The 23,459-nt window shown below is 35.4% G+C and overlaps 1 protein-coding gene across 12 annotated transcripts in view; it reads left to right on the forward strand.

The window, feature by feature from the left end:
- The first annotated feature begins 593 nt into the window (after positions 1 to 593).
- LOC110641326 (homogentisate phytyltransferase 1, chloroplastic) overlaps positions 594 to 23,459 on the forward strand; it is a 31,432-nt gene continuing 8,566 nt past the window's right edge. For 6 of the 12 annotated variants that reach the window (XR_009142531.1, XR_009142532.1, XR_009142533.1 and 3 more), the window contains exons 1-7: positions 703 to 928; positions 1,187 to 1,234; positions 2,331 to 2,629; positions 2,821 to 2,904; positions 2,996 to 3,070; positions 3,497 to 3,580; positions 4,141 to 4,230. Coding sequence is in view for 9 of the 12 variants with exons in the window: in XM_058132022.1 (XP_057988005.1) it covers positions 868 to 928; positions 1,187 to 1,234; positions 2,331 to 2,629; positions 2,821 to 2,904; positions 2,996 to 3,070; positions 3,497 to 3,580; positions 4,141 to 4,230 (741 nt within the window). In the remaining 3 variants the exon portion in view is untranslated. Of the gene's footprint in view, positions 929 to 1,186; positions 1,235 to 2,330; positions 2,630 to 2,820; positions 2,905 to 2,995; positions 3,071 to 3,496; positions 3,581 to 4,140; positions 4,231 to 23,459 lie in introns of all 12 variants that reach the window. The other 6 variants (XM_021793106.2, XM_058132023.1, XM_058132026.1 and 3 more) reach the window with 5 other exon arrangements.

A 23,459-nucleotide genomic window follows, 5' to 3' on the forward strand; every position in this document is an offset into this window, starting at 1 on the left:
TATAAAAAAGTGAAGAGATTAACTTTTTATTTTCATAATATTTTCTTTTGATTTTTAAAATTTAACCATATATTTTATTTAATATTCTTTTAAATAATTTAATAATAAATATATTTATAAATTATTTTTTTATTAAATATATTAGCTATTCATTAATGATTAATCAATATTTTAATAATATATAATTATTTAAAATTTTAAATATTTATAAATTTATATTAGTTTATAAGTTATTTTTTTTTTAAGTTAAGCAAACACTATCAAGATGTTAAAATTCAAAAAAAGGAGAATTATATATATTTTTATATGGAAGAGGAGAATTCTATATTAAAATAGCAGAATAAATAATAAATTATATAAATTAAAATTGTAATTTTTTTAAAAAATATTAGTATATACAAAGAAGAATATTTTTTCATTAAGTATAAATTCAAGATATTATAATTTTAAAAATAAATATAATATTAATAAGTTAAAATTTTAAAAATCTTTTAATTAAAAATAAATCTCATAGATTTTGTGATCGATAATTCAATTTTTGATAAATATAAAATATATATATATATATATATATATATATATATTTTTTTTTTTTTTAATTTTATCTTAAAGGAAAAAACATTTTTGATATTTATTTGTATTTGGTCATGCGAAATTTGCAGTCGCTGTACCGTTTGAACGACAACAAAACAAAAGGTCAGAAAATTCCAAATGGGCAACCCAGTTGCTTCTTTGCTTCTCCATCCTACTTTCTCACTCAAATAATTTCTTCTATTCACAGGAGCAACACAGAAAGAGAGATTAGTAGTAGCAGTAGTTTTGGACTTCTGATTAACTTAAGAAGCATCAGTTCCCAATCAGTTGGAGATGGTGGTTATGGAGTCTCTGCTTCTTGGGTCGTTTCCTAAGCCTTCTTCGGTCACTTCTGGTATGACTTTCCAATTCTTTTTTATAGAAGGGCAGCTGGTTTCAACTTACTCACTATATAATAATGTCCCTTTTTCAGAAAAAAAAAAATTGGAATTTGTATTTGTGATGGTCAAAGTATGCTTCTCTAACCCATTTGTGTTTATGTTTGTTTTACTGTACAGTTCCTTCTTCTTCTTTCAAGTTTTTTTTTTTTAATTTTTAAATTTTTTATGGGTTGCTTAAATTTGGCTGATTTTCATGCTTTATTTGATACTAGGTGGAAATTGTTGGGAGAGTAACAATTTCAGAGTGGGTCACTCTCCAAGTATGCTCTTGTTACTTGTTTATTATAGTTTTAAATTATTTTATTTTGTGTTAAAATAATTGCTGGTAGCACGTTTCTTTGGCAGAATTTGACTTTCCTTCTTATTGGTTTTTGTGCTACAATTACATATTTAAATTGTATTTGCTAGGTGCTGGCTTTGGTTGATTTTAACAAAAATTCATGGGTAGAAAATAAAGAAGAAATATTATGAACCATATTACCATATGAAAAATTTGAGTGTCTCATAAAGAAATTATCATTTCTTGTAAACAAATGAAATTTGTCTATCATAAGAAAATCATCAATGATTTAGAAGAATCCAAGAAGAGTTGTGAGAAGTCTACTAATGGCATAATGTCTGCTAAAAGATGGTATGAAATTTTGATGTTCTCATGGACAAGGTAGATAAGGACCTTTGGAGAGTTCTTGGATTCTAGATTCTACTTATTTGTATTACATTTGTTCAAACGGAGAATAGTTTAATATATAAAACATGTAATTTAATGGAAAACATGTTACATTAGAAAATGATGTAGAAACTAAAAGTTGGATGGATTGGTAATGCAATGATTAAAATGCAGGATATGCCTAAGCTTAGAAAGATTTTAATAGTTAAACATTTCTTTTAAGAAGAGATGGAATTCTACCGCGCCCCCCCCATGGGCTTCCTAGCAAAGGTTGTTGGTAAGAGATGGGTTTAGTTAATACTTGAGAAAGAAGAAAGAGTATTACCTAATAAATCATATAATTTTAATGATAAAGAATTTTTTTTTTTTGTATATATGTAGGTCAAAATTTATAACATAAATATATTTATTTAAAGTCAAGAATATATTTTTTAATAATTTAGAAATTAGAAAAATAAAATGGGGATACCCATCCTTGCCTTGGCCTAACCCCTTACAAGATGGAGATGGGAATGTCAAAACCTTCCCTGCCATGCTTCATTTTCATTCCAATTAATTATCGGATTGTTCTTATGTTGCAATTTGTCATTTCTTTGTTTCTTATTTGTGCATTTTTACCTTTATACTTTAATGTAATAGCATGCCTTTTGCTCTTACATGACCACATTATGCTATCATTCTGTTTGCAGGGGTAACCCGTTCTATAGCATCAGTCAGAGTTGCCAGGTGCAGAACATGGAACGTCCTAGAAAGATATTATGTTGCAAAGTTTCCGCTTCCTCGAATGAACCATCATCTTAGATGTAGTGTGGAAAGATCTAACATTTATCAGAGAAAAAAGGGTGCCCATTTCTTGGTGTATACCGCCTCTGGACAGCCTCTTGAATCTGAGTCAGATGCTTATAGTCCTAAGATTACTTCAAATTCTGTTCTCAATGCATTAGATGCTTTCTACAGATTTTCACGTCCTCATACGGTTATAGGCACAGTTAAGTTCAATTGTATTTATGCAAATCTGACAAAAGTTAAATGTTCACGTGTTTTTTTTACTACTTACTAGTGTTCAAAAGCTTCTCATCTAATTTAATTGTGAATTTATTCATTAATAAAAATTTCAAGAAAAGAATTTTTTCTCCTCTTAAGAAAAAGCTAAGGCTCACATTATGTTTCTGTGGACAGGCTTTGAGCATCTTATCGGTTTCTCTCCTTGCAGTAGAGAAACTCTCGGATCTTTCTCCACTGTTCTTGACAGGTGTTTTGGAGGTGATGATGCCAATAACTTTAATAAATTTAAAGAGTTTGGAGACATCACTGATGAATATAATTCTTTCATTTGTTATTTTTTGTATTTCAGGCAGTGGTTGCTGCCCTCATGATGAATGTATACATAGTTGGTTTAAATCAATTAACTGACATCGAAATAGACAAGGTAGCTATATGTATTAAGGCTCAATTGCCTTCTTTAGCCTTTAATGGTTTTCAACTGATACCTGTAGATACAGCACAGCAGATATTATTGCTGTGAGGATTTGTTATTTGGTGTCATCAACTGGAGATCACTTAATAGACATTTATTAAACTGAAAGTCTATGTGCCTCTTCTATTTCTTATTCCAATATTTTCAAGTTATTTTGTAGTTAGCATGTGGAAATGACTAAAAAGATGGGATCCTGCGGTTTGGTTGATTCTATCTTGGCCAGTTGATGTTTAATTATTACTATGAGAGTCTCTCTCAACTTTCTGTTCCTTATGTAGCTGGAATAATATCATAGAAGTAATCAAGTAATAAATAAATTGATAGTATCGCTTGTTTGGATATTCTAATGATGGACATGGGCTTCATGTTTCATTCCAGGTTAACAAGCCATATCTTCCATTGGCATCTGGAGAGTATTCCAAGGGCATTGGTGTTATGATTGTTGCATCTTTCTCCATAATGGTATCTACATTTATGAGTACCAATGTACTTATGGTAGTGGCCTATAAATCTAGATTCATATACTGCAAAGTAATGGAGTAGTCTTGTTTTTCCTCTGTTATATGCTAGAAGCTCATTAGTAAACAAGTGAAAACCTTACAATAATATTATAGTATTGGCATTAAGGAATGGGAAAAAAAATTGCATAGTATGAGATATGTATGTAATATAGTGTTGAGATATGTCCTTATATCTGTTCTTCATTTTACCATGTCCTCATAATTTATTTGATACTTTGCAGAAGTATGAGATATGTAGGTAATTTAGTGGTGATTTGTATGGAATCTTAATGGAGACATCATTGCAGCAGTTATTGGAGAGCTTATACCATATTGTAAAAAATAATTTTCCAAAACTAAAAATGCCCAATTTCCAAGATTTTTTGGTCATTAATATGTTGAAAAAAAAAAGACGCTACTTTGAACGTTATTCAATTGATAGGAATACTTTTACACAAGTTAGAACATTCTGTTAATGCATCTAGATTGTGCCAACACTACTAATGTTTCCTTTCTTTACAGAGCTTTTGGCTTGGATGGGTTGTTGGTTCATGGCCATTGTTTTGGGCTCTTTTTGTCAGTTTTGTTCTTGGAACAGCATATTCAATCAATGTAAGTTTTTCACCGAAATAGATTTGGCTCAATTCTTAAGCAGTTGTATAAGGGCCAAAAAACTGTGTAATCTTTAGTGCATTATATAGAATATATATAGATTAGTCATCTTTTAAATCCTCAGCCCTTGCCTGAAAAGTCTTGTTATTTAAATCTCCAGGAGAACTTTGTTGGTTAGTTTTGCCACTTTCTAGCATAGCTTACTGGCATAGTTGAATATCCTTCTTATATTCTAGAAGTTACTTGTTATAGTAGGCATACAAATATAAAGCACACACAATTGCACAAATCACACAGTATAGAAAAGAGAAAAAAATAATACAGGAATTTATGTGGTTTGACAGTAAGGTCTACGTCTATAGGCAAGACGAGAGAAAGTTTCACTATGATGAAAAAAACAATATACAATTACTTAGAACTCTCAAACTCTAACTCCAATGTATTTTCTGAATATCTCATAAATTTGCTGTAAATTGCAGAATATTATAATATTTATACTGGTCCATACTGTGGGGGGTTGTTGCCCTTTGCACCCTCAACTAGATTAGCGGTGGGCTACGGGCTTGGGCCTTTTGCTACTATCACAAACTTCACTTTTTATTCCAATTGGGTCATAGCACGAAACTTTCAAGTCGGTTTATAATTCGGGTCTGTAAAGACATCCAAAATTCAAGCCACATAAAAATAATAATTCTTTCCCTTGGCTTGAATTCCCTCTATCATCAACAAAATCACCACAACACTCTGTCTTTTCATATCCTCTCGCAAGGGCACTACTGAGTACTACAAACATCAACCAAGTCTAGGCAATGTATAAACTTGCTGCTAATGCTCTTTCTCAGGACACGCCATGTATCTACTCACTACACTAACTATATGTGAAATGTCAAGTTGGGTGCAAATCATAGCATATATGATGCTACCAACAGCTCTTGAACAAGGAACACTGGACATGTGCTCCATCTCCTCATCTGTTTTTGGTGACATGTTTGCAGATAACTTGAAATGGGTAGCAAATGGAATAGCTACAGGCTTAGCATTAGTCATGTTGAAACACTTAAACATGTTCTCAACATAGGCTTGCTGAGACAAGAAAAGCTTTTCAACACTTCTATCCCTAGTAATTTACATTCCCAATATCTTCTTTGCAGCACCCAAATTCTTCATCTCAAACTCATCACTCAATTGCTTTTTCATAATGTTAATCTGTTACATGCTTTTAGCAGCAATAAGCATGTCATCCACATACAACGGCAAATAGACCAAGTGTTGGATTCTCTGATTTGTTGTAGTAGCAGATTATTAGCATCTTATTTGATTATTCATTCTTATTGTATTATTATTTCTTATTTATCTTAGTTTTCTTATTAGGATAAATCACTTGTATATAAATAGGAGCATATACAAAGAATTTAATATATGAAAAATACGGAGATTTCTCTCAAATGCATTAGTTTCAACATGGTATCATAACTTTTGATTCATTAGGGTGGGCTTTAGTACTGTTCACGCGCACTGTTCATTAGATACTGTTTACGCGCACTGTTCAGGGGTACTATTCATCGGCACTGTTCACATTGCTGTTCATAATCATAGCATGTGAACCGTTTTTTCAGCTTTTTTCAATTATTTCTTGTGTGTTGCGCTTCTACCCAACCCTTGTCCTTGACCTAATCACAAGCGAATATGTCTAAAATAGTGAATTACTCTGAAAGAACAAATGATATTGGAATTTTTTCTAATAAAGAAGTTCAATCCCTAAGGCGTTTGTTATTTTGGCTTGAATCTCAATCTTTCACAGTTAGCTTTTCAAATTTTGTCATACAAGGTAATGCTTTCCTTGTCAATTTTGACAAATCTTGTTGGGTTATAGATTCTTGAGCAAACAAATATATGATAGGCCCTTTAAATAAATTCTCTACCGATTTTCCATGCTTAGGAAAAAAAAACCCGTATAGCGGATGGTTTCTTAATCACAATTTCTAGTACAAATTCTATTACATGCACTCCCAATATAAATTTCACTCAGTTCTTCATATTCCCAGCTTTTCTATTAGTCTTTTATTTGTCAGTTCCATTACCAAGCCCTTAATTGCAAAATTGAATTTTTTTTTCTACTCATTGCATATTTCAGGATTTGAAAATAGGGAAACTGATTGGCAGTGGCAAATTGCAAGATGATCTGTATTTTCTAAATGACGGTTGTAATTCTTCAAATCCCGAAGCAAACTAGGCTTTGTTAAGATAGTCTATAAGTGCTAATTGAGAGATTATCCAATGGATAGGAGATTAGCACATCCATCTTTTCTTGTTTTAAAAAGGTTATATTCTAATTTGTTTAGAAATTGCAACTCAAATTTACTAGTTTATGATGCTTGTGAATTTGTTAAACATACAAGACAGTTTTATCCTTCAATAGATAATAGAAGTTTGGTCCTTTTTAAGACTATTTATTTTGATGTATGGGGACTATCCAAACTATTTTTTTGTCTGGATATAAATGGTTTGTTACTCTTATTGACTGTTGCACTAAGTTGACATGGGTTTATTTGATGAAAGCAAAAAGTGAAATATTTTCTTGCTTCCAGCAGTTTCACAAAATGATTTACACACAGTTTGATGCCAAGGTTAAAATCTTAAGAATTGATAATGGCACAGAGTATGTTAATGGTATTTCTCGTGCTTATTTGGATTCAAATGGTATAATACATCAAAATAGTTGTGTCAATATTAATGAACAAAATGAGATGTTTAAAAGAAAAAATAGACATTTATTAGAGGTGGTTCGATCTCTCATATTTACTATGAATTTTCCTATACTTTATTGGTGGGATGCAATTCTTGCTGCAACATATCTTATTAATAGAATGTCTCTGAGAACATTGAACTTTAATAGCCCTTTAGAGGTTTTACAAGGCTATAATCCTTATACTGTTCTTCAAAAAATTTTTGAATGTGTCAATTTTGTCCACAAAAAAATGTTGAGAATTTAGAACCTAGAGTTCCTAAATGTGTATTTATAGGTTATTCTAGTACTCAAAAGGGCTATAAATATTATCCTCCTCCTATTAAGAAATATTTTGTTGGTATGGATATTACCTTTAGAGAATCTGAGCTTTATTTTCCTATCAAGTCACCTTTCCAGGGGGAGCATGAGGAGGAAAAGGAAGAGGTGTTTTTTCCTAACCAGGCTATTAGGCTTGGGTGGCACTTTGGTAAGGAGCCATCTAACCAGGATCAATCACATCAGGGGGAGACTATTAGGCTTGGATCACACCTTAGTAATGAGCCATCTAATTAGGATCAACTACCTCCTCAAACCCCAGAGAAAGTGAATAGATTGGATTTGAAAACCTACATGCGTTGGAATAAGACAGATACAGCTGTGAGCTTGATACACCTAATCAACTAGTATCCCTAGAATCAATTCTTGAGAATGTGGTGAGTCTCCTTTACTTCTTGATGATCCTATTTCTATTTCTGAGTTGAATGCTACTATTGATGATCTTGATATTCCTATTGCTCTTAGAAAAGGAGTTAGGGCTTGTACTAAGCATCATATTTCTAATTTTATTTCCTATGACTCATTGTCTCTTTCCTTTGGAGTCTTTGTCTTGTCTTGCTGTTTTGTTTTTATACCATAGGGTTGGAAGGAAGCATGTTTTGATCTAAAATGGAAGGTAGCTATGGTAGAGGAGATGAGAGCTTTAGCAAAAAATGGGACATGGGATCTTGTTTCTCTTCCATCGAGAAAGAAAGCAGTAGGATGTAAGTAGATGTTCACAATTAAACATAATGTAGATGGTTCCATTGAAAGGTGTAAGGCCAAGTTAGTGGCTAAAGGCTTCACTCAGACATTTGGAGTGGATTATCAGGAGACTTTTGCCTCTGTTGTAAAAATGAATACCATCAAGAATCTTGTTGTCATGTGTAGCAAATCTTGAGTGGGACCTAAAGCAATTTGATGTAAAGAATACTTTTTTGCATGAAGACTTAGAGGAGGAAGTGTATGGAGATTCCTCTAGGATTTGATGATGATAAAAACAAAGGAAAAGTTTGCAGGTTGAAAAAGACATTGTATGGTCTGAAGCAGTCACCTAAAGCATGGTTTGATAGATTCAGTAAGGCCATGATATCTTTTGGATATTATCAAAGCAATGTAGATCATACTCTATTTGTGAAACACTGTAGAGGTATGATCAACTTGCTTATTATTTATGTTGATGATATAGTTATAATAGGAGATGAAGAAATTACTCATCTGAAGAAACTCTTGGCTTAGGAGTTTGAGATTAAGGATTTAGGTAAATTAATATACTTTCTTGTGATATAGGTTGCTAGATTAGGCGAAGGAATCTTCATTTCTCAAAGGAAGTATATTTTAACCTACTAGAAGAAACAAGAATGTTAGGCTGTAAACCTACAAAATCACCTATTAAAACTAATCACTGATTGCAAGCAAGAGTTGGGAATCAGTTGACTTTGGTAGATATCAAAGGTTGGTTGGGAGATTGATTTATCTCTCACATACTAGACCTGACATAGCTTATGTGGTGAGTCTAGTAAGCTAGTATATGCATGATCCTAGAGAACCTCACTTAGAAGCTGTTTTCTGTATTTTTAGATATTTGAAATCTGCCCCTGAAAAAGGATTTCTTTTTTCAAAGCATGGCCATCTCCAAATGAAAGCCTTTACATATACAGATTGGGCTGGATCTCTTGATAATAAGAGGTTTATAACTGGTTATTGTACCTTTGTTGGTGGTAACCTAATCACTTGAGAAGTAAAAAGCAAAATGTGATAGCTAGATCTAGCGCAGAAGCATAATACAGGGCCATGGCACAGGACATTTGTGAGCTATTATGGTTACAGAAATTAATGGAAGAAATGAAGCTATCGAGATTAACAGTTTATCCTTATTGTGTGATAACAAGGCTGCCATTAACATAGTATACAATCCAGTCTAACATGATCGAACCAAGTATGTAGAAATCGATCGACACTTCATAAAGGAGAAAATAGTTGATGGAATTTTTAGTCTCTCATGTGTCTTCAAAAGAATAGTTGGCCGATGTGTATACTAAGGGTTTAAGCGGTAATTTGTTTCATATTCTAGTTTGCAAGTTGGGCATGCATGATATACATGAACCAACTTGAGGGGGAGTATTGAAATCCTTGATTTGTTGTAGTAGCAGATTATTAGGATCTTATTTGATTATTCTTTCCTATTGTACTATTATTTTCTATTTATCTTAGTTTTCTTATTAGGATAAATTACTTGTATAAAAACAAGAGCATGTACAAAGAGTTTAATATATGAAAAACATAGAGATTTCCCTCAAATACGTTAGTTTCAATGCAAAGGAATCATCTAAAAGCTTCTTATGATACATACAACTATTATATGAATTGCAAAATAAAGTCATTATAAACCATGAATGTATCAAATCTTTTGCACCACTGCCTAGGCGACTGTTTCAGACCATATAAAGATTTCTTAAGCAAACAAACATGGTTTTCCATACCTAGTCTGATAAATCCCTTTGGCTGACTTATATAAATTTGCTCCTGCAGTTCACCATGTAAAAATACTATCTTCACATTTAGTTGCTTAAACTCTAGATCATGAAGAGTAACCATAGCAAGTAAAACCTTGATAGAACTATGCTTTATAACTAGAGAAAATACTTCATTAAAGTCAATCCCCTCTCTCTGAGTAAAGCCTTTAGTGATCAACTGTGCCTTGTGCCGAGGTGCTTTAACCTCTGGAGTGTCTTCCTTGTTCTTTGTTATGGAAAGTCAATCATTATATTATTTCTGTGTATATTCTGTATTCTGTATTCCTATTTAGGATTTCTTATTTAGGATTTCTTCCTAGTTAGTATAATACAATTATAGGAATCAATTGTATATAAATACCCATGTACAGATTAATTGAAATCAATGAGAATCATCTCTTTCTACATGGTATCAGAGCAGGTCATCTCTCTAGGGTGACTATTTGTTCTCACCACCCAACTCAGGAGAGACCTTAGCCGCCGACCGGCCATTTCGACTCCGATCAACATTGCCAGCGTTGCCTCAATCCCCTCATTCCACCACTGTGTCGTTGTTCGATCCAAGACACCATTAAAGGACTTCGAGGTTTGGCTCTCGATCCTATTTCGGTATTTGCTTGATTTGTGATTTTGGATTATTTTGTTGTCACAAGACTTTGAATTAGCGTTTCGGTTAGTTTTCTTTGTCTCAACAAATGGCAGACAATAAGAATGTTATTTCTGATGTGATTCCGATGATGACCAAGATCACGGAACACAAACTTAATGGTTCGAATTACCTGGAGTGGAGTAAGACAGTTAGGGTCTATTTGCGTAGCATTGATAAGGATGATCACCTTACTAAAGATCCACCCATCGATGATACACAACAAACTTGGCTAAGGGAGGATGCTCGGTTGTTTTTGCAGCTTCGGAACACGATACACAGTGAGGTAAGTAGATTAATAAAACACAGTGAATTAGTTAATGAAATGATGGATTACTTAGATATTATGTAATCTCAAAAAGGGAATATCACCCGTATTTATGATGTTTGTAAGGCATTCTACTATAAGAAAGAGAATAAGTCTCTCACGGCTTATTTTATGGATTTTAAACGGTATATGAGGAACTTAATGTATTGTTGCCTTTTAGTTACGATGTGAAAGTTCAAAGAGCCCAACGGAGCAACTGGCTGTTATGAGTTTTCTTGCAGGCCTTCCTTCAGAGTATGAGACTGCTAAATCTCAGATTCTTTCCAGTTCTGAGATTTCCTCTTTGCATGAAACATTCACATGGGTCCTTCGTACAGAGAGTACCCAATCTTCACAGCCTGCCAGTAGTGCTCTTATTAGCCGTAATCCAAATGGACAACAGGGTAATAAAAGAGGAAGTAGAGGAGGAATTACAGGCAACAGAAGTAATCAGCGTAATGGAGAGGCTAGTTCTAATCAGGACTCAAGAGAAGTCATTTGTTATTATTGTCATGAGCCTGGCCATACAAAATATAATTGTCCGCAATTTCAAAGGAAAAATCAGCGATCACAGATGGCAAATATGGCAGCAGAGGATTCTACAGTATCTTCCTCTGAGAAAACTGTTTTGGTATCTGCAGAGGATTTTGCACAGTTTTCCCAGTATCAGGCATCTCTAATGGCATCTCTAAAGCCTACCAGTTCCCCTATCACTGCGATCGCTGAGTCAGGTAAATCAACTACATGCCTTGTGTCTTCCTCATCCAAATGGGTTATTGATTCTGGTGCAACAGATCACATGACAGGTAATTCTAGTATTCTATCTGCTTTTCAGTCTAATCCCACTTCCTCATCATTACTTTAGTGATGGTTCTACTTCTTGTGTCATGGGTTCTGAATCGCGAATCGCATTTCAATTTCTTTGTCATCTGCTTTGTGTCTACCAAATTTCTCTTTTAATCTACTTTCTGTTAGTAAACTTACGCGCATCTTAAATTGTTCTATTTCCTTTTTTCCGATCGGTGCTTGTTTCAGATCTTACGACGGCAGATTATTGGTAGAGGACGTGAGTCAGGTGGTCTCTATATTCTGGAAAATCATGTACCGCGGTCGCTTGTTTGCTCCAGTATCTTAACACCTCTTGAAGCTTATTGTAGATTGGGTCATCCTTCTGTCTACCATGAAGAAGTTGTGTCCTCGATTTGATCTTTATCAAGACTAGAATGTGAGTCGTGTCAATTTGCAAAACATCATCGCTTGCCTTCTCGTGTCTAGAGTCAATAAACGCTTCATCCCCTTTTGAGTTAGTTCATTCGATGTTTGGGGTCCTTGTTCATTACTTCTAAAACTGAATTTCGTTATTTTGTTACTTTTGTTGATGATTACTCTTTTGTTACCTGGTTATATTTAATGAAGAATGGTTCTGAGTTGTTTTCTATCTTTTGTGCATTTTGTAATGAAATCAAAACTCAATTTAATATTTCTGTGCGCATATTAAGAAGTGACAATGCCAAAGAATACTTTTCAGACAATTTCAGTTTATATGACACAAAATGGCATTCTTCATCGTCTTCCTTTGTGGATACCCCATCCCAAAATGGCGTGGCGAAAGAAAAATCGGCATCTTCTTGAGGTAACTCGTGCTCTTCTTTTCAGATGAAAGTTCCTAAACACTTTTGGGCGGATGCGCTTTCTACGACATGTTTTTGATCAATCGTATGCCGTCTTACATTCCTTAATGGGGATATTCCTTACACTGCTTTGTTCCCTACAAAATTTTTGTTTCCTGTTGAACCCCGTATTTTTGGTTGTACTTGTTTTGTACGTGATGTTCGTCCGCAGGTTACTAAATTGGATCCAAAGTCTCTCAAATGTGTCTTCCTTGGGTACTCCCGGATCCAAAAAGGGTACCTGCTTTCTCTCCTACTCTTAATCGTTATCTTGTTTCTGCAGATGTCACATTTTTTGAGTCCACTCCATTTTTTTCTCAATCATCTGTGTATGAGAGTCAGGGGGAGGAGGATGATATCTTAATATATACTGTCCAACCAATGTCTAGTCCTCTCTCACAGCCTATTTCTTCTGTCTCTAGACCTACTCGGCCTCCCGTTGTTCATGTTTATTCCAAGAGATTGGAGATTCCTGACTCATATCCTCCACCAGCTACTTCGTTGGGAGATCCTGTACCTCATATTGATCATGATTCTGATCTAGACTTACCCATTGCTCTTCGTAAAGGTAAACGTTCATGTACTTACCCTATCTCTTCTTTTGTTTCTTATAATCAATTGTCTTCTTGTTCTCGGTGTTGTGTTACTTCTGTAGACTGCTCCTATCCCTAATATCGTTAGTGAGGCAATCGTCTCATCCCGGCCGGTGTCTTGCTATGAAAGAGGAAATGGAGGCTTTAGATGCTAATGGTACATGGGAACTGTTGCCTTTGCCCACTGGTAAGAAAGCTATTGGTTGCAAATGGGTATTTACAGTAAAGGTAAATCTTGATGGTTCTGTGGCTAGGTTAAAAGCACGCCTTGTAGCAAAAGGATATGCTCAGACATATGGGGTTGATTACTCTGACACTTTTTCTCCTGTAGCTAAACTTACTTCTGTTCGCTTGTTTATCTCTTTAGCAGCTACATATGATTGGTCCCTGCACCAATTGGATATCAAGAATGCTTTCCTTCATGGTGATCTTCAGGAGGAGGTGTATATGGAGCAACCACCTGGGTTTGTTGCTCAGGGGGAGTTGGGTAAAGTTTGTAGGCTTCGGAAGTCTCTTTATGGCTTGAAACAAAGTCCTAGGGCCTGGTTTGGGAGATTCAGTGAAGCAGTACAGGAATTTGGTATGCAAAAGAGTAAGTGTGATCACTCAGTATTTTATAAGCAACTGAGGTCGGGTCTAATTCTCCGGTAGTCTATGTGGATGACATTATCATCACTAGGAGTGACTCTGCAGTATTTAATCTCTTAAAACCTTCCTCCAAACCCAGTTTGGACCAAAGACTTGGGATTATTAAAGTATTTTTGGGTATTGAAGTTATGAGAAGTAAGAAGGGTATTTTCTTGTCTCAAAGAAAATATGTCATCGATCTATTAATGAGACAGAAAATTAGGTGCTAATCCTTGTAGTGCACCAATGACTCCAAATATACAACTGTTAGCAGGGGATAGTGAGTTGTTTGAAGATCCAGAGAGATACAAGAGATTGGTAGGAAAATTGAACTACCTTACTGTCACTCGTCCTGACATTACTTATGCCGTTAGTGTGGTAAGTCGGTTTATGTCTTCCCCAACCGTTGCTCATTGGGAAGCCTTGGGACAAATCTTGTGCTATCTAAAGGGAGCTCCAGAAGAGGTTTGTTATATGGTAATCATGGACATTTGAATGTTGAATGTTTTTCGATGCCGACTGGCTGGATCTAAGGTTGATAGGAGGTCAACTATCGGATATTGCGTTTTTGTGGGAGGAAATTTGTCGTCTTGGAAAAGCAAGAAGAAGAGTGTAGATTCTCGATCTAGTGCTGAAACCGAAAACAGAGCCATGGCACAATCAGTATGTTAGATAAATTGGATATTTCAATTACTAGATGAGACAGTTTTAAGACCCCGCTGCGAAATTGTGGTGTGATAATCAAGTCGCTCTCCATATTGCTTCTAATCTGTATTTCATGAGCGGACCAAACATATTGAGATTGATTGTCACTTTGTTCGTGAAAAGATTCAACAAGATCATCTCAACAGACATATCAAACCGAGAGCGCTTAGGAGATATTTTCACAAAAGCTCTGAATGGAGCTAGGATTGACTACATTTGTAACAAGTTGGGCATGATTAACATCTATGCTCCAACTTGAGGGGGAGTGTTATGGAAAGTCGATCATTATATTATTTCTGTGTATATTCTGTATTCTGTATTCCTATTTAGGATTTCTTATTTAGGATTTCTTCCTAATTAGTATAACACAATTATAGGAATCAATTGTATATAAATACCCATGTACAGATTAATTGAAATCAATGAGAATCATCTCTTTCTACATTCTTGAACACCAATTTGCAGCCTACTATTTTCTGTCCCTTAGGCAATGTTACTAGCTCCTAAGTCTGATTCTTGTAAAGAGATTCAATTTCTTAACCCATAGCATCGACCCATTGATCTGCATCTGAACAAGAAATAACTTCTCTATAATTGCTATGTTCATGCACATCAACTATTTTAGCAATTGACAAGGCAAATGCAACTAGATCTACATATGCATATTTCTGTGGGAGTCTGATATGTCTTCTCTCCCTACCAGTTGCAATGCTGTATGGTTCCTATTGCTATTGCTCATGTGCATCCTCTTGTTGATCAAGATCTTGCATCTCATCCTTTGAATCATTGGACTGAATTGTTGAAGTATCAACCTCAAGCTCCACTTGTTCTTCGACACTGTGATATGATTCTGCTATTGATTTCTCCGTTTGACTATCCAATAAAGTAGACTCATTAAATGTCACATTCCTGTTGATAATTAATCATGGAGACTTTGGATCATTGCACTACAAACTGTAGCCTTTCACTCCAGATGCATACTCTAGAAATATGCATTTTCTTGCTCTCGATTCAAGCTTACCATAGCTCACATGAGCATAAGTAGTGCAAGCAAACACTTTCAGCTGAGAGTAATCAGTAGGTGAACCGGACTAGATCTCAAAAGGAGTTTTGCACTCAATAGCTATAAATGAAGATCTATTAACCAAGAAACAGATTGTATTAATTGCTTCAACCTAGAAATCCTTTTCCAAACCTAAATGTGAGAGCATGCTTCGTACTTTGTCACAAAGCGTTCTGTTCATGCGTTCTGCAATACCATTCTAGTGTGGCGTCCTTATACAAGTGCGATGTCTCATTATACCTTCATTGCTGTGGAATACATCAAACTTACGATTGCAAAATTCCAATTTGTTATCAGTTCTAAAATGCTTGACCTTCTTTTCTGTCTACTTTTAAATCATCGTCTTCCACTTTACAAAGGTTGAAAATGTCTCATCTTTTGTTTTCAAGAAATACACCCAAACTAATTGAGAGTAATCATCAATCAAAGTCATGAAATACCTAGCATTGCTTTTGGAAGGGATTCTGTTAGGACTCCATTGATCTGAATGGATATAATCCACTGTACCTCTAGTGTTGTGCATTGCTCTTTTGTTGAACTTCATCCTGGTCTGTTTGCCAAACATATAGTGTTCATAAAAGTCTACAGATTCTATTTTCTGCTCGTCCAACAAATCCTGCTTGCTAAATACAAATAACCCTCTTTTACTCATATGACCCAGGCGCAGATGCTACAATTGAGTCTGATTCTGATTATTACTTTCGAATGCTACTGTAGCTTTTTCTAAAACTGTACTGCCCTAAAGAATATATAATCTTGAAACCAAACTGCTCTTTATGGTACCATAGTGCCCCTGCACACTTTGAGAACACTATTCTCTACTTGGTATCGGAATCCATGAGAGTTAAGTGTCCCAAGAGAAATCAGGTTCTTCTTTAGTCCTGGAACATGCCAATACTTCATAGTTCTGACAACGCCATCAAATATCCTCAATTTGATGTTACTAACTCCTTCCACAGGTAATGCACAATCATTGCCTAGAAACACCTTACCACTTATCTGTTTGTAAGCAACAAATTAGCTTCTGTGTGGATATATGTTATAAGTAGCACCAGATGAAGAATCCAAGAATTCTGTCCATGATCTGAACTCACGGATAAAATGTCACCAGCACTATCATAGTCATCAGAATCATTAAACCTGTCAACCACATTCGCAAAATTTTCTAGCTGTTTTCTCTTTTTATTTTTCAATTTGGGACAGTCTCTCTTGTAGTGACCTTGCTCCTTGCACTTAAAACAGTTAGCCTTTTTCATTTTTGACTTAGATTTGGCCTTAGATTTCTTCCTGCTGGAAGAATCCTTCCTTCACTGTATTCTTTTCCTGCTCATCAAACCTTCCCCTTGAAATCTCTCTATTTTTTTGGAAAATTGTTATCAACTCCTTCGATTTTAGAGAATTACTAACATTATCTAGTGAAATGTTGTCTTTCCCATATAACATTGTATTAACAAAAGTCTCATAGAAGGATGGCAAAGAACATAACACAATAAGAGCCTGATCCTCACTTTCAATTTCAATATCAATATTTTTTAGGTCCATAATGATTGAATTATATTCAACCAGATGTTCTTTAATGGGCGTACCTTTGCTCATTCTTAGATTGAATGGCCTTTTCTTCAGATAGAGACGATTGGTCAACGATTTGACAGAGTACAGCTCCTTCAATTTCTTCCATGTTGCAGGCGCTGAGTTTTCACCATCAATTTCTCGTAGGACATTATCAGTTATACTCATGAAAATCGCACTCAAGGCTCTCTCTTTTAGATCAGCCTTCCTCACTTCTTTCGTATTCTTTGGAAAGTTATCCTCGATTGCCTTTCATTAACCTTGCAAGATTGATGAAGATTTGATTTTATTTTTTCATAAACTGAAATTCAATCTACCATTAAATTTCTGCACCTCATACTTCGTAGAAGACAACGCCATCTGTAAACACTAGATTGTGCGCACAAAGCTCTGATACCAGTTTGTTATAGCTGGCACACAAATCTACGGCATACACATAATTGCATAATCACATAGTATAGAAAAAAGAAAAAAGAATAATGCTGGAATTTACGTGGTTCGACATTAAGGTCTACATCCATGGTAAGGCGAGAAAAAGTTTCACTATGATGAAAACAGTAAGATACAATTATTCAGAACTCTCAAATACTAACCCTAATGTGTTTTCTGGATATATCAAAATCTACCGCAAAGAGCAGAATATTACAATATTTATACTGGTCCATATTGCAGATGTCAAAAACAAGATCAATGGTGGGCTACGGGCCGAGTCTATTGGCCCATGTCTTCCGCTACCATCACTGATTTCACTTTTATTCCAATTGAGTCGTAGCGTGAAACTTTCGGGTCAGGTCACAATTCGGGTCCATAAAGATATATAAAAAATTCAAGTCATATAAAAATAACATTACTTTTTGCTTGATGTTGCATTTATGCATAATAACCTTGCAAGATGCCAGATAACAATTTATCTTCAACTGCAGGAATAGAGCAGGTAAGTTTGATGCTAGCATGAGGAGTTCAATAATATGAGCTTTTGTCAACACTTAAGCATGCAAAAAATTACAATTTTGGTATGATTTACCATGTTGGTAGTTAAGGGTGTGATTACTTGTTGAAGTAGACGGCTGGGGATGTTTTGGTTTTTTTTGGGGGAAGGGGGGAGGAGGAGAGTTGCGGGGAACCCGAAGTCGTAACACCTAAAATTGATTTAGCAGAAGCTATAGTAGGAATTTGTTATTATTATTATTATTATTTATTTTTTTTAAAATCAAATTAAGCATCTCAAGGTCAATTATTTAAGGACTGTAAATGGCTGATTTCAAAGAATGGGTTGTACGCTTAAGAGACTAGCTAAAATTGAGTTCACACTAGGGAAAAAAGGCAAAAGAAGAAAATTAAATAATATAAACTCAAACCTGAGTTCAAAAGGGAACACTTTGTAGGGATCCTTAGACATTAGACTGAAGATGAGTGCTCTCTCCCAACATGACGAAGATGTTGATGTTTACATCCTGAAGTTTCTTAATGTTAAGTTTGTGGCTCATATTTTTAAGTTGAAATACAGTACGGTAAAAGTTCCAGCTAGATTGTTAGGGAAGAGGTACTATGCAACTTCGATAGCCTAGGACAGTTCTAATTATCGGGGATATTTTTGTAATATTGAGTCTCTCATTTCTTTTTGTAATGAAAACTCTAGCACGCTTGTAATTTTATCCTTCACAATGAAGAAAAATGCAGGTGGCCCTTTGTGGATGTAGGAACATCATCAAATCATGTAAAATTCCATGAGTAGTGTATTTCTCCTTTTTTGTTATTGTTATTCACGTTTCTGTGTGTTTTGCGTGGGTAAGTTTTTTAACACAAGCTAGTTGTTTGGTTTAACTTTAAGGAGGGAACCAGCAGCTCATCACCTTGATATTTTGATGGACTGAACTATGGAGCTAAAATATAAGGATTTCGTCTATATATATATATCAGGGTTATCTTATGGTTTATGCAAGGAAAATAGAGAAAATACACTGGTATATGCAAGATTCAACAAAAAATATAGCATTTAAATCAACAACTACACCTATCTAAATCTTTCTAGTATAAGAAGTTTGAGGGTGTTCCATTTTAGAGTTACCGTTGTCAAAAGAAATGACATACTTATAGGCATTTTCCTTAGGAGATTTGTTATCATGCTCCAATAGAAAATTGATGAGGAGGTTGTGATGAAGATTGAAGAGCAAATTGTTGATTCTGTTGAGTCTTTGTGATTTGATGAAGAGGGAAAAGAGCAACAGAGTGTGACATCTACTATTATACTCGTTTTTCTTAGCTATTCCAAATTTTCTTCTTTTCTTTCAAGCTAGAGCTCTTCAGAGGAGGTGTAGCATGATGCGGTATGCATTTATTCTTGCAAGAAAATCCTGAGTTATAGTTGTGACCCAAGCATCCTGGAGAGGACTCCCTCACAATCTGAGCTCTTCTTTTAGGCCTCCTAAACTCAACTCAACTCAACTCAACTCAATTCAACTAAGCCTTTATTCTAAAAATTTGGAGTTGGCTATATGGATTCTCTTTCTCTACTCTAAACGATTTTGGGTTAAGTCATCGGAAATGTGTAATGCTTTTAAGTCATTTTGTACTACTCTTATCCAAGTCAGTTTAGGTCTACCTCTATTTTTCTTTCTATTCTCTAACCTAATGTGCTCTACTTGTCTAACTGGAACCTTTGTATGTCTACGCTTTATGTGATCAAATCACCTCAATCTTCCTTCTCTCAACTTATCCTCAATTGAAACCACTTCTACCTTTTCTCTAATACTTTCATTACGGACTTTATCTAGTCTAGTATGACCACTCATTCACCTTAACATTCTCATCTCCGCAATTCTTATCTTAGACACATACGGCTCCTTTAGTGCCCAACACTCACTACCATATAACATGGCCAGTTGTATGGCTGTACGGTAAAATTATCCTTTTAAATTATTGGGAATTTTGTGATCACATAAAACTCCCGTGGCACGTTTCCACTTCAATCATCCGGCTTTAATCCTATGACTAACATCCTCCTCACATCCCCTATCTACTTGAAGGATTGAGTCGAGATATTTAAAGTGATTTCTTTGGGGCAGTACTATTCCATCCAAACTAACTCTTTCCCTATCACCAGTTCGGCCTTCACAAAACTTGCAATGCATGTATTCTGTCTTCGTTCTACATAAAGCCCTTTGGCTCTAGAGTGCTTCTCCAAGGCTCTAGAGTGCTTCTCCAAAGCTCTAGCTTTCTATTGACTCCTTCTCGTGTCTCATCTATCAGAACTATATCATCCACAAACATCAAGCACCAAGGGATACTCTCTTGTATGTGTTTCGTCAATTCATCTAAAACTAATGTAAAAAGGTAAGGGCTTATAGTTGAACCTTGGTGTAATTCAACTCAGATAGGAAAATCTTGTGTCCCCTCCCACTGTGCGCACAATAGTATTTGCTCCTTCATACATATCCTTCAACACTTGTATATACCTAATAGATACCCTCTTTTGTTCTAACACTCTCCAGAAGATACCTCTTGGAACACTATCATAAGCTTTCTCCAAATCGATAAAAACCATGTGTAGATCTTTCTTCACATCTCTATATTTCTCCATTGTTATGGAAAGTCAATCATTATATTATTTATGTGTATATTATGTATTCTGTATTCCTATTTAGGATTTCTTATTTAGGATTTCTTCCTAATTAGTATAACACAATTATAGGAATCAATTGTATATAAATACCCATGTACAGATTAATTGAAACAAATGAGAATCATCTCATTCTACATGGTATCTCATCTATCTAGGGTGATTATTTGTTCTCACCACCATTACCAGAGAGACCTTGGGACTCCAATCAACATTGCCGCCTCAATCCCCTCATTCCACCCGATCCAAGACACCATTAAAGGACTTCCGAGGTTTGGCTCTCGATCCTATTTGGTATTTGCTTGATTTGTGATTTTGGATCATTTTGTTTATCGTCACAAGACTTTGGATTAGCGTTTCGGTTAGTTTTCTTTGTCTCAACAAATGGCAGACAATAAGAATGTTATTTCTGATATGATTCCGATGATGACTAAGATCACGGAACACAAACTTAATGGTTCGAATTATCTAGAGTGGAGTAAGACTGTTAGGGTCTATTTGCGTAGCATTGATAAGGATGATCACCGATCACCTTACTAAAGATCCACCTCGATGATACACAACAAACTTGGCTAAGGGAGGATGCTCGGTTGTTTCGATTGTGAGGTAATTAGTTTAATTAATCTGAATTTGTTAAGGAATTGATGGATTACTTAGATTTTGTAAAGGGAATATCTCCGTATTTATGATGTTTGTAAGGCATTTTACGAGAAAGAGAATAAGTCTCTCACGGCTTATTTTATGGATTTTAAACGAGTATATGAGGAACTTAATGTATTGTTGCCTTTTAGTTACGATGTGAAAGTTTTATGAGTTTTCTTGTGCCTTCCTTGAGTATGAGGCGCTAAATCTCGATTCTTTCAGATTTCCTCTTTGCATGAAACATTCACACGGGTCCTAGAGTACCCAATCTTCAGTGCTCTTATTAGCCGTAATCCAAATGGACAACAGGTAATAGAAGAGGAAGTAGAGGAGGAATTACGTCAGCAATGTAATGGAGAGGCTAGTTCTAATCAGACTCAAGAGGAGTCATTTGTTATTATTGTCATGAGGCCATACAAAATATAATTGTCCGCAACTTCAGAGGAAAAATCAGCGATCACAGATGGCAAATATGGAGAGGATTCTCTAGATCTTCCTCCGAGAAAGGTATTCGCAGAGGATTTTGCACGCTTTTCCAAGATCGGGCATCTCTAAAGCCTACGGTTCCCTATCATGATCACGAGTCGAGTAAATCCACTACATGCCTTGTGTCTTCCCCATCCAAATGGGTTATTGATTGATCACATGGTAATTCTAGTCTTCTATCTACTTTCTAATCCCACTTCCTCGATGGTTCTACTTCTTGTGTTATGGGTTCGGATCTGCGAATCCGACTTCGTCAATTTCTTTGTCATCTGCTTTGTGTCTACCAAATTTCTCTTTAATCTACTTTCGTTAGTAAACTTACTCGTACCTTAAATTGTTCTATTTCCTTTTTTCGATCGGTGTTTGTTTTAGGATCTTTATTGGTAGAGGACGTGAGTCGTGGTCTCTACATTCGAAAATCATGTACCGCGATCGCTTGTTTGCTCCTTAACACCTCTTGAAGCTCATTGTAGATTGGGTCATCCTTCTTTGTCTACCATGAAGAAGTTGTGTCCTCGCAGTCTTTATACTAGAATGTGAGTCGGCAAAACATCATCGCTTGCCTTCGTGTCTAGAGTCAATAAACGGGCTTCATCCCCTTTTGAGTTAGTTCATTCGATGTTTGGGGTCCTTGTTACTTCTAAACCGGATTTCGTTATTTTGTTACTTTTGTTGATGATTACTCGTGTTAGTTATATTTAATGGAGAATCGCTCGAGTTGTTTTCTATCTTTTGTGCCTTTTGTAATGAAATCAAAACTCAATTTAATATTATATTAAGAAGTGACAATGCTAAAGAATATTTTACAATTTCAGTCTTATATGACACAAAATGACATTCTTCATCAGTCTTCTGTGTGGATACCCCATCCCAAAATGGCGTGGCGAAAGAAAAATCGGCATCTTCTTGAGGTAACTCGTGCTCTTCTTTCCGGATGAAAGTTCCTAAACACTTTTGGGCGGATCGATTTCATGTTTTTTGATCAATCGTATGCCTTCTCTTAATGGGGATATTCCTTATGCTTTGTTCCTACAAAATCTTTATTTCCGTTGAACCCCGTATTTTTGGTTGTACTTGTTTTGTACGTGATGTTAGTTACTAAATTGGATCCAAAGTCTCTCAAATGTGTCTTCCTTGGGTACTCCGATCCAAAGTTGTTTCTCTCCTACTCTTAATCGTTATCTTGTTTAGATGTCATATTTTTGAGTCCACTCCATTTTTTCTCAATCATCCGTATGAGAGTCGGGGAGGAAGATGATATCTTAATATATACCAATGTCTAGTCCTCTCTCACACCTATTTCTTCCGTCTCTAGACCTACTCGGCCTCCCGTTGTTCATGTTTATTCCAGGAGATTGGAGATTCTTGACTCATCCTCCATGGGAGATCTCATGATTGATCTAGACTTACCCATTGCTCTTCGTAAAGGTAAACGTTCATGTACGTACCCTATCTCTTCTTTTGTTTCTGATAATCAATTGTCTTCTTGTTCTCGGTGTTTTGTTACTTATTTAGACTCTATTCCCATCCTTATTCATTGCAGAGTGCTATGAAAGAGGAAATGGAGGCTTTAGATGCTAATGGTACATGGAATCACTTTGGTAAGAAAGCTATTGGTTGCAAATGGGTATTAAAGGTAAATCATGATGGTTCTGTGGCTAGATTAAAAGCACGCCTTGTAGCAAAAGGATATGCTCAGACATATGGGGTTGATTACTCTGACACTTTTTCTCCTGTAGCTAA

Source organism: Hevea brasiliensis, chromosome 13, assembly GCF_030052815.1.
Source record: "Hevea brasiliensis isolate MT/VB/25A 57/8 chromosome 13, ASM3005281v1, whole genome shotgun sequence".
Classification (NCBI taxonomy): Eukaryota; Viridiplantae; Streptophyta; class Magnoliopsida; order Malpighiales; family Euphorbiaceae; genus Hevea; species Hevea brasiliensis.